The sequence below is a fragment of the Gymnogyps californianus genome, chromosome 9 (assembly GCF_018139145.2).
Source record: "Gymnogyps californianus isolate 813 chromosome 9, ASM1813914v2, whole genome shotgun sequence".
NCBI lineage: Eukaryota > Metazoa > Chordata > Aves > Accipitriformes > Cathartidae > Gymnogyps > Gymnogyps californianus.
In genome coordinates, this window is record NC_059479.1 from 20318331 (window position 1) to 20330482 (window position 12152).

The 12152-nt window shown below is 39.6% G+C and overlaps 1 protein-coding gene across 1 annotated transcript in view; it reads right to left on the reverse strand.

Moving 5' to 3' along the window:
* COL4A6 (collagen type IV alpha 6 chain) overlaps nt 1-12152 on the reverse strand; it is a 139179-nt gene that overhangs the window by 50253 nt on the left and 76774 nt on the right. Inside the window, 1 exon segment of the mRNA XM_050901939.1 lies at nt 1158-1292. Within this exon segment, the coding sequence (XP_050757896.1) occupies nt 1158-1292 (135 nt within the window).

Consider the following 12152-nt stretch of genomic DNA (forward strand, 5'->3'; position numbering starts at 1 on the left):
ATCTAGCTAGCTCACCTATCAGTAGCTGGGAAAACATGGAAGACAAACTCTGCTCTGCAGGTCCTGGTACCTAAACTATCTGTCTTTTTCTTATTTGCACACGACCTGAGCATCTTGCATCAAGTAGACTGGTAAGATGCTCTGGGATAGTCCCAGAATGCAAGCCCTTGTCCTGATGTCCCAGACTTCCTTCAGATTTTAGAAACCAGGCACAGCATGCAGGACCTCCTCTGTCTTTTAAGCTTTCAAGCTGTTGTCCTTGAAACATTCCTTTTGTCCAGCTGCATGGGCATGAGAGTAGAAATCTCATCCCAGTCCTTGCATCAGCCAATACCAGACTTCCCCATTTTATAATCCATTACATAACCTCTGTCAGGCTATGTCGTGGGAGCATATACACCGCTCTGGCCTACGCGGTGGGAATCAATGAGTCCTCTGCATGCAACCCAAAACTCATGATGCGAACACGTGCCTGGTGCACAATGTAAACTTTCCTTAAAGTGAACTATCCACATGTATCCACTCTTTATTACTGAAAGTATTTGTTCATATTTCCATTCATTCTTTCGCCTAGCTCCAAACTCCCCTTTTGATGCTTCCTTCCCAAGAAGAGAGAGCAGAACAGATCCTAAGGGCATTAAGACATTTCTACATTTGCTGTTCTGCCCATTCTTGCACACTGCATTCATTGACATTCACACCTTATGGGTTATTCCATTTAATATGACATAGTTTATAATATTTTTTCTGTTATAAATAACTTTGCACCTGCAAAAGTGAATTGCAGGTTTCATTTAGTACCTATTCCTTTTGCTTTTCTAGACACCAGCTCAGGCTCTTCCACACAGGAACCAGCTCCAGGTCTCTCTGAACGTAGTGTGAATAACACCCATCTATCCCTGGGCATGTGAAGTGAAAGACTACTTGCAACAGCAACACTCATGTAGCTATGGTTCATCTACCATGATGGCTACAATGTTCAGCAGCTTTAGGAACTGGATTCTCATTCAAAAATAAAAGCAGGGGATTCTCTAACGATACTAATGAAATGCTGTTGTATTCTTACCCCTGGTCAGATAGTCCAAGATTACTCATTCAAAAATATATACAAGGCCATAGATCTATTGCAGGGACAGAAAAGTCACTGCTGAGCCTACCTTGTCGCCTTTCTGTCCAGCTGGTCCAGGGGGGCCCACTGCTCCTCTCTCACCTTTTGCTCCCGGCAAACCTTCTGGGCCAGTAAATCCAGGTGCACCTATTGGTCCCTGAAGCCCAATCGGTCCTGGACGACCCTAATATACAACAAAAAATAAGTCAATGCACCATGTTCACAAACTCCTTTGCAATTACTCTCTCCAACTCAATCTTTAATGCAATTTGATACTTCTCAGGGTAGTTAGGACATCCTAAAGTTTTACTTGTACATTCTCAGATAAAGAGTTTTTAGAGGTTATTTCAGGTAAGTCATGAGTAATAGTAAGAAATCTCCCCTTTTTCCTGGAAGCTTTATTACTACCCATTTTGCTTTAGGAAGGAACAGGGGAAGACAACAGTGTTTTGAGATCAAACTGGCTGCTTCTTCTTGAGTTTGCACCTCTACTTCCAAGCTGCAAAGTGCAAAAAGATTTTGCTTACGCTTTAGATCAAGCACAACAAAAAGATAACACAAGATGCAAGAATTGCATGGGTCACATGCAGTCAGAAAGCACACTTTAGAGTATTTGAGACTAGTACAATGGTTGGCTCAAGACTGGGATTGATTCCACCGTGCTCTCCTGGTTAGCTTATAGTCACGGTGTGGATTTTGATTTCTCGAGCACAAAAAGAAGGGTGCAATGACTGAGCATTGCCCGAAGATGGCAGCCTTTTCTACAACTGCAGGGATTCATCTGTGACTGATGAACTTTCATTGTTCTAACACTACATCGATGTGCAGAGTGGTCTGGTAATTGTTTCTGAAACAAGCCAATGTTTAAAAAATTTTGCTATAGGTGCTCTGATATTTTATTAGCCTCAGAAACTGCCTCTTGGCAGCTGAACACTTAACAGTGTTTTGTGTTAACATTTTTGTACTTTTTATTTGGTTCATTTTGAGAGAATCTGAAAGAGATCAACAGAGTCTAATGTCCCAAAGTATCAGTAGAAAATGGCAGTTTAGGGCTATGCTTTCTACTGGTAAGACAGTCAGGGGATTACATGAAGTTATCCATGTAAAGAATCAAGCCTTACATTAAAAGATATAGAATGGAGGAGGAAGTTAAAAAAAAAAAAAAAAATCCTCCTCCTTTCAATTCTCCTCTACACTCGTGCATGGTAGCGTGTTTCCCTTCTATTTCCCTAACTCTTTAAAACAGCAGAAGGAATGCAGCTCCCTGCTGCAAGTGTTTTAGTAATCTCAGCTGGAGACATACAAAGTCCTGACTCCATGCCTTGGCAGGTAAAAGACTTTACAGTTAATTTAAAAATGCATTTTTACATGTTAATAATCAAGTAAAGTGAAACAAACTGTAATTGATTCTAAAAATTCTTTTTCCAGGATCATTTTTAGTACCTGTTTAGGCTAAAACATTTCGTCCCATATTCCATGTTTCTCCACTACTGGAGTAGTTTTCTTTTAAAGTGCAGCAATTCCTCTGTGTCACTCTTTCTGTTGTGATTGTTTCATCCTGGCCTTTTAACTGAGGTCAAGTGCATGTTTTATATTTCATACCTTTTCTGCCTAGACACTGTCCATACTGTGCACTTCCAGAGGCACAGACTCCCACCTGAAAAGGCTTTTCTATTGATTATTTTTAGCTTTTTCACTCTGGGCTAATTATCAATGGAATCCTCTATATTGGGAACCATATGATCATAACATTAATCCCCAAATCTTCAGTGGTCCTTGGTGACCGTACACAACAAGGAACATGTTAGGAAAATCACATGTTTTGCTCTCACTTTCAGTCTCAGCTTTAACTTTTTAATTTCCCACAGTCACAAGCTATTCAGAGTCTTTCAGGCAACATCTCGCTTACAAGACATGGGCTGTGGACTGTTTACCTCAAGGCAACACAGCAGTGGAGAGACATACCCTAAAAATGGGCATGTTACTGTTACAGCCAGCCACCACCCACAAAAGCAACAGCTTCCAAGAGTCCACCAAGGTTTCTAGAGAAAACACACTGAATTCCTCACTTGTTTGAATTGCTAACACTTCTGCATTCAATTAGTTTGATTGCCTGGTTAATGACAGTGTTTCACAATGACTGGAACTGATAGGAATTAAAATTTTAGGAGGCTTTTGTTTTGCTCTGCTGCAGGTCACTTTGAGAAACATATATCTAGATGAGACAGTAAAGACCAGTAACTACATGTTCTACTTGTGTTTGGTTCTGCAGCTCTCTGACAGAAGAATTAAACATGTTCTCTGTGATTTCAGGGCCCATAGGTAAAAAGCTCTCTTTTGCCTTAGTGCCCTACAAGAAAGATTTTAACAGCACTTGAAGATTTTGTCCAGTGCCTTAGAGTGTCACTAAACCACAAAGACACAGTAAAGTGCTTCTAATCTCTCTGATAATGTGATTATGCCATGATAATCAGGCTCTCAAGAATTCCTACTGTTTCTTTTGAAGTCTATGCGGATGGAAATCTTGTTTTCTATGCTGAAACAAAGGACTTGCCTCCACTGCTAAAAAAGCAGCATTTTTCGTCACTCAGTAGCACTCCCATGAACTGTCCCAAGATAAAAGCATTATAAAGAGCAGGCACTGTGGTGTGCAGGAGCAATTCCAGGATAAAAGCACAATGAAGACTCAGGTTTTACCATAAGGTAAACTTACAGGGTTCAACACCAGGTGGAACTACTGTTTGACCTCAATCAGTTTACCTTGTGGTAAAAAGTTAAGAGCCTAGTCTTTACTGTGCTTTGGCATCAGGATTGCTCTTACTTATCCAAAGGATAAAAAGAATAAAACATCTCTTAGCAGTGAGGACAAGCTTAAACATAAAATGTGCATTACATCAAACAGAAACTACAGTGCATCAACAGAGCTCTCTATTTTTAATCTTTAATGTTCAATATATATAGTCCAGTAGCCTGTAGAAAAGCCATTAGTAATTATTGCAAATGGTATCATTTTGATTTCCTGGCTGCATGACAACCATTTTTAAAAAGAGGAAAATTATGGAATGCTAGTAACACCAAGCAAGGACAAAGTCTATGAAATTACTGTGAATTGTGAATGTTTTCTCAAATGCCCACTAGAATTTCATATATTTGAAAACCATGACCTGCATTCTCACATTTGTGCACCAGGCTTTTACTACACAAGCAGCACTAAATGAGATGTCTGTCTCTCTGTAATGAATATGATGCTGGTAAAAAATGGCATTATTTCTTGATATACCATGGCATTTCCATAGATAATCTCAGGATTTTGACCAAGTTTGTGCCACAAGTTCAATACGAGTCACATGCATCTCTGTTACGCACTTAGCCATTGCAAACCATTAAAAATACAGAGATGTCTCAGACATTCAGGTTTCCATTCTCAATGTGTGGCAACCAAGAGGAAAAAAATGGCTGGGATAGGAACTTCCCATTGCTTCTGACTCACCACACTGCAGAAGATGGTAAACCAAAATGGCCTGAAAATGTAATTTGATGGCAGTGTCTTTCAAGATGGAAAAGGTTCTGCAACATGTGCCTTCTTTCCTTCACCCTTTTAATTCATCTGCATGCCAGGATGTCATGAGGAAAGGCCAGTATGGTGGGTAATGACGGGGCCTCTCTACTGCTACACAATCAAATACATCACAGTTTCGCTATTGTCCCTACCCCTTTTGCCAACTCTAATACCCCACATAAATTTTCGCCCACTGAAGCAGAGCTGCTACACATAGCATTACAAATTCCAAACATTCTTTTTTTTTTTCATTGCCTCTGTAAGCTTGGAGAATAAAGTGTAGATCTATTTGATTTGTTGCTGTGCAAAGGAACACACATGGCAATGGTATGGAACCACTGGATGTGCCCCTTATTTCAGGGACAAAAAATAATACAAGTGCTTACTTACTTGGGGGACAGTTCTACTAGCCGCACTCACTATCAAATACTAGCTCAGTGATTCATCACCAAAAAAGGATACTGGAACTCACAAAGGGAGATAAGTTTAGCAGGACTAGTAACTAAGCAGAATACTACTGATCAGGTAGGGCAGAACTGATCCCTACCTTCAGTTAGTAAATTCGTAGACTGCCATATTTCAAGCAGCAAAGCATTATTATTATTTTTCTAAGCAAAATTAAGGTCCAGTGTATGAAGAGCAACTGAATTTAAAGATGTTCATGTTTTCTCAAACTAACACATAGTTCCTTCTCTATGAGAATTCAGTGACCACATTTTTAAAAAGGGTCTTATTCACGCTCTCTACTTCTTCGTCCATTATTTCCCCCATAAACAATGCTTTATCGACACAAAAAATTGCTAGCGACAAAGATTTACTTCACGAGCAAACGCTTTGTAGTCTGAAGCATCTTACACTCGGTTGATTACATTAAGGCAAACCAAAGAGCTAACTATTAAATCATTATGGCCCTAAAAATGTATGTTCTCATATATTGCATACACTAAGCAGAAGCTAGCCCAAAACTTTCAAGGAAGATCTAGGTACCCGACTCCCGTGTTGTACAGGATAGCCCGTACAAGGGATTGATCCTTCGAGATGCTCTTTCAACACAGGCAAATGGCATTACCCATTTAAATCATGGCCATTCTCTCTGATGAGGGACGCCACATTACAAAAGGCGAGACACGACTCACATCGAATGTGGATGAAGTGTCTCTAGGTGACCTACTGGTGCAAGGCAGCAGTGTCCATTAGTGAGTAGCATGACCTTGGGCTAACCACTTCTACTTTCTGCCTCCGTTTCCTCCCTTCTCCTCTTCAGTCTGCCCTGCCTTTGCTGCAAGATTCCTGCGGCAGTGGTTATCTCTTGCTAGATAGACAGTGCCTAGTACAAGAGAGTCCTGGTCTCAACTGGGGCCCCACAGTTCTACTGTAATAATAATAATTACTGATGAAAAACCCTTCACTATTTTCCTAAATTACAGGTCAGGTATCCAGTGCCCTGCTCACATTCCAGAGTAAGTAATTATTTTCCCTACTGAAAAATGCTTTGTACTTTTAAAGAAAATTATTCTTTAGTTTTTCTTCTAAAAACTTAGGGAAAGTCTTGTTCAAAATGGCTTCTTTATTTCTGTCATATAATTTACTATCCTCTACACAGCTTTTTACCCACACAGCATGAGATGAATACACAAAAATGTACATACACACAGAAATAATGGACCAGAAAAAACATCCTGTGCAACAATCCTACTTCATTCAGCACCTTCCCAAAAATCTCATAGGTTTTTTTTCTTTGTTGTTCTCTGTTTTTTAAGGAAGGATATCAGGGTAATAATTTTAATTAATTTTTAAGAAAAGAGACAAAGTATTCCTGTACCATGCGGAATTCTTTAATATCATAATTCATTTTAGAAGTTTTCTGTTTATGCGAAGCAGCGCTTGGCTTGCTCACACTGCAGACTGTCAAGGCTGCTCTGGTCATCTCAGGAGCAATCTTTTAATGTAGTAATGAGCAACTGCAGGCTGTTTCTCATAATAATTTCCAATTTTAGTTCATGTGATAAACTCCATTTTAAAAAAATACTTCTGTTATTTCCACTAAGCCTGACTAGACATGACCGCAAGTAGAAAATCTAGGTGATAAAAAAATGCATGTGTGCATATATATATGGTTTTACACCCTATTTTAAAACTGCTTTAAAAAAATTTAAAGAAATTTGATTCCGTAAATCATTTGCTTCCTGAATCCTGTACTTCAGTAGCATAAATAAATGAAGTTGCAATGGAAGGTTTACCACATTATATAGAACTGCATATAAACCCTGGACATCTTTTAAAAAAAAAAAAATCTTTATTTTTAAATACCTTTATTTTTAAATTAAATATTTAAATCTCTGAAAAGTTTGTTCTTTAGAATGCTCAATTTCCAGTTAAAAAGTTTCATGGAACATCCTGATCCAATCAATCCCACATATTTGCTATTTCTATTTATAGCACACAAAGAGACCACATACTGTCGTCTTTTTCCCCACCACGGACAATGCCAGGACTGACTCAGTGTTAAATCTAAGTAATTATTCCATTTTATACTTTATAACCTTTAAAGAAACTACTTTTTAAAAAAAATGTAAGAGAGTTCAAAAAGGATGACTTTAACTCAGATTGCTTTTTTGCTTTGATGTACTGAAATGTCCAAGTTAGATAAGAAAATAAGCGCATGTGGAAAGGCTCCAGGCCACAGAGAACACAGATAACATGAAAGTAAGTGAAAGTCACTTGTGGGTTGTAACATCTATGTGAAAGATGCGCCGGCTAGGCGATACCCATCCTGCGCTGTCCTCCAGAGAGAAGGGGATCCACATGTAACACTGAGCGTCATACAGAATGACGGGCACTACAGAAATATAAAGATATTATTCGTGAGGATTTTTTAAAATAAAGAACAAGCAGCAGGATTTACAAAGCATAGTGATGACTTACATTGTATTTCAATTAAATGAATAACCGTTGTATGAAAATTATGAGTTAAAGCTTATTTTTAAGGAGCTGCGCTATACATTTGAATGACATCTACTTGTCCTTCTCATGATCATCACTCAGAATTACGTCTTTATTTCAGCAGAGACTGCATGAAACAGTTATCATGGTTTGCAGAGACTAGATACTGATGAATTGTGCCCCAGAGTATCACTGCAGCAGAGGTGATCACCCCTGAATCCCCAGTTTACCCACTGTTTGTTTAAGCTAATTGGCCATGAGGCTCAGGTGATACATAGTCATCTGAGATGAACTTTTCGCTACTTGCCACGGCAAAAGGTTTTTTTGCTAGCTTGACTGGTATCTTTAAGGCCTTTTTGTGTTTTAAACTGGAAGGGCAATGCTAGGTTCATACACAAGTGGAGAGCAATTCATGTAGACAGCATACGAGACTGACAATTGGCAGTACTCCTCTGAAATCATGCACGTGTTTAAGCCTGACTTAGAAGCAACTGAGGAAATGAGGCATGAAGGAGGAGGTGAGTAACAGTAGGCAGGAACCGCTCCCACACCTCACAGAGCTCTGGCATTACATTAAACTCGTCAACATTCCAAAAAATAGGGCTTATATTGAAAGGATGGATTACACGATTATGAAATCTTAGCAAAAATGTTGCAGCAAGTGAGGTCTAACTGACTTTAATTTACTTATGAACTAAGCATTTTTTTATTTAACAAAAGAGCATAGTACAGCCAAAGGTTTGAATGGTTTATGAGATTTTATGGTCTTTTGCAACCTCAGTTCATCTTCTCTCCCTCAAGTCTTTGGTGCCTAATCTCTAAAAAATGTTTTAGAAAGCCTTTACAGTTCCCTGACCCGTTCACATAGGACAGCAGCTGTCATAACATTTTCCTGCCCTTAACTGAGGGAAGGCCACTTCTAAATCTTGTGTACATCTCTTGACAGCAGCACAAGTCCTGAGCTGAATTTTAATACAAAAGAATTTGTTATTTCAAAGAAAACACAGGGTTTCTCTAGGATTTCTTTCCATTTTCCTGATGGCTGTACAGGAAAGTAGACAAGGTAGCATATGCAGAGCATTTTTTTCCCCAGAATGCACACAAGTCATCTCTGGTGAGAGCATGGGAGTAGAAAATGACCAAATGACAGGTCCTCAGCAGTCAGCCCCCAAAACAGGAGACAGGTCGAATGAAAAGTGAGGGTCATAGCCCCTGACTCTACTGGCTTTGGTTGCAGGGCTTTTCTCTAACCAGACTGATCTGCAGATGCCACTGGTTCTATTGCCAGCTATTTTTTGCCCCTTACAGGCCAGTAAAGGCTTTTACAGTGATACAGAACAGCAGGTATCTACATCACTATTGCTCTAGCAAAAGATCGGCTAACTGGTTATAATTAGTTTTCATATTTACTGAAAAAGGTGTGAATTAAAAGAATAATTAAAATTGCTTCATTCTTGAGTAACCCATAGTGATATGCTACATACAAGTGTGACCTGCAAAGGATGGCAGCCCAAAATTACTGCCAGCTTCACTTTGCTTTCTTCTTCTTTAGCCTTACTATCCTAACTTTTGGCAGTACTTTCATTGTCCTCAGAAATACTTTGCAATCTGCTTTTACATTCTCTGTTTAAAGTTGTCTCTTACTCAATAACTTATTTGTTTCAATCAGACAAGCAAATGGGATCACTTAGTTTTATCTCTCATTTTAATTGTTTCTGTCTGTTGCTTTTCACAGGACAAACAATATGGATGAACTTCAGACACACACTGGGGTTTATTAACTGAGCTTATACAATTTCCAACACCTGGCTATAGGCCTTGCAGTATGTACTATGTGTGTATATATGCATATACAATATATATATATATAGCCTCTCTAACAAATTTGCCAAGATCAAGCATACTATTTTTCACAAACCATTTAAAGAGGCTTTACCTAACTGATTACTGAGGAAGATACCACACTAATTATAGATATCAGACAAGTCCTCTGGGGAAAACTGATACTGAATCATGACAACTTCACAGGCAGTCACATAAGGACTGCTGCCCATGAAACCACAGCTTCTGACTCTCCTTAAGATACACCCTACACACATAACATTTTTAGGGATCTGCTATGGGCTCATGAGGAAAGAAGAACACAGTGTTGTGTTATTTTCCTTTCCACTTACCCCTAGCACCCTACAGAAGAAACCAAAAAAGCCCGATATGTTTCTAAAGAACTGTTTAACTGAACAGCTACAATGAACTTTTTGCTACCTCCCCCTCTGGCTGGCATTTCCAAGCTGCCTTCTTCATGGACTCAAGTGACAGAAGATTCATTGTTGCAAAAAAATGTTGTCAGTAGAAAATTAGCTGTATTAAGTAGTCTACTGAACAAGTGAAATCTTGCCAGTGTCAGGCCTGTTAAAGGGACATTGTATCTAGAAAGGCAGGGAGGGTTCAGCCACATGCTGAAGCCGAACAGACTCCAAGCCTCCTCAGGGTCTGCTGTGTCCAGATTGTTAATTTGCTTTGGGCTCCTCTCCAGTTCTTTCTTTTACAACAAACCCAATTTTTAAATTTCTAATTCCCCTTGCAAGCAAGGGCGTGAAAAGTTAGTGTTTCCTCAGAGACAGAACAGGGATGTGGGCAAGGAGTAGATCTAGCAGGAAGAGACTGCCCGTACCAGCACTTTCCCAGTACAACTATTTCTTAGCAGATAGGATGGTTTGGTCTTCCCTGTTGCAATGAGGGGCAGAGTTGCTGGCTTTCATGCACCCCACAAAGGCACTGGCTATGAGAGTCCAGGCTGTGCATTGAGAAAGCGGTAGTTCAACTCTCTTAGAAGCAAATGAGCGGGAGGAACTGCACATCTCAGTGGACAACTCACTCTTTCACACACAGAATTCTCTGTCCATCAGCCTCTACAGCACCCATCAAGAGCTGAGGGATTTTGAAAATGGAAGACTGAGAAAGGAAGGAGGGAAACAGGGAATCAGTAATAAAAAGGTCAAAAGTACCTCTCCACTGGCTCACAATTTCTAATACTACATTGTAACCACATTTGACTACTTTTCTCTTTCTGCCTGGGAACTGGAAATCAAGCACAGTCAAGACACGTCCTGCTCCCCCAATAACACAAAGATAAGGAGATAACTCAGAGATAAGGAATAGACCCAGAAGCGTGAGACGAAGAGACAGAAAAGGAGTTACGGAAGCCCCTTCTGCTCTGTGGATGATACGGAGAGCTTTCCATTTCCCTCATGCTGTGGGAACAGAGAGTGTCCTCTTGCACCAGAACTTCCCCAAATGTGACATTCAACCAGTAAAGAAAGGAACGAGGATGAAGAAACCAGTAATGAAAAAACAAAAAAACCTTGAGGTTTCCATGCATCGAAACAGTTACAGAGCTCTAGTGATCACTTACCTTACATGATGCCTTCTTGGCCTTTCTAAAGGGCCTCATGCTAGAGACAAAAAATAGTTCATGAATCTTTTAGAGAAATTTCACTCACTGGAGCTCTTTATTGCAGTTTCACCTACAGACAAGCTATTCCCAGCTTTAGTTTCTATCAGCAGCTAAACTAAGTTCCCAGTCTATTTAAATCCTGGCAATTATCCTGGGGAACTCGTTTCCACAAGATGCATCGAAGACCAACAATTTAGGAGTATTTTTACAGGAACAGTCACACAGAGGAGAAGAACACGGAGATGTACAAGAACAGTTGCAAAAATGTCGGTTAAAGACTTCTAGCAAAGATTTAATGCCTCGTGCACTTCTAGAGAGAAACCACCCACTAATCAACAAGAGCCAGGAAGAAGTTAAAGGGTACCAGCCTTTAGGACAATTATTTCATGCTCACCAGCTGGGTTCCCTGATAAGCACTGGAGTGGATAGGCAAGATCTTGCCCTAGTTTTTTCTGGGCTAGCAATAGCAATGTTCCCTCTTCTCTGGGCAATTTTAGACCCAGATCTGGAGTGTGCAGCCTGGGCTAGGCTCATCCGTTCCCAGATTGCTGCAATGCCAAATCAAACCCATTTTTAAATTATAGTAAAGGGCTGGAGGGGTTTTGTCATTCAAAGAAAATTCACTCAATAAAGTATTTGTTTACGTTGCATAGATTCAAAAACCTCCAAGATGTTTTCTGCCAGGCAAAGACTTTCAATCTGAATGGGTTATTTGGATAGCTCAGAAACACTCAGTTCATCACAGCTACAGAAAAGTCTTGTCTTTGATTCCAAAGACTTTGTTAGTTTCCACTTGATTTGCTACTTCTACTTTGGAGGTGGCTATCAAACAAATTGTATCAGTGAACTGATAACTGGAAATGTCGTTAGACTGCAGTTTATCTGAACAGATTATAGTAAAAAAATGGCTAGATGTAATCCGAGCAAAAAGTGATAATGTAGTGTATGACATCTCAAGGGAGACTGATAATTTATTTTCCATGCTAATTACTCTAGAGCAACAACTTCTCTCGAAGGATCATAACTGAGGACCATTTTAATGGAGATATCTTAATATCATACTAATTTGTTAATTAGCAGCTATAGCT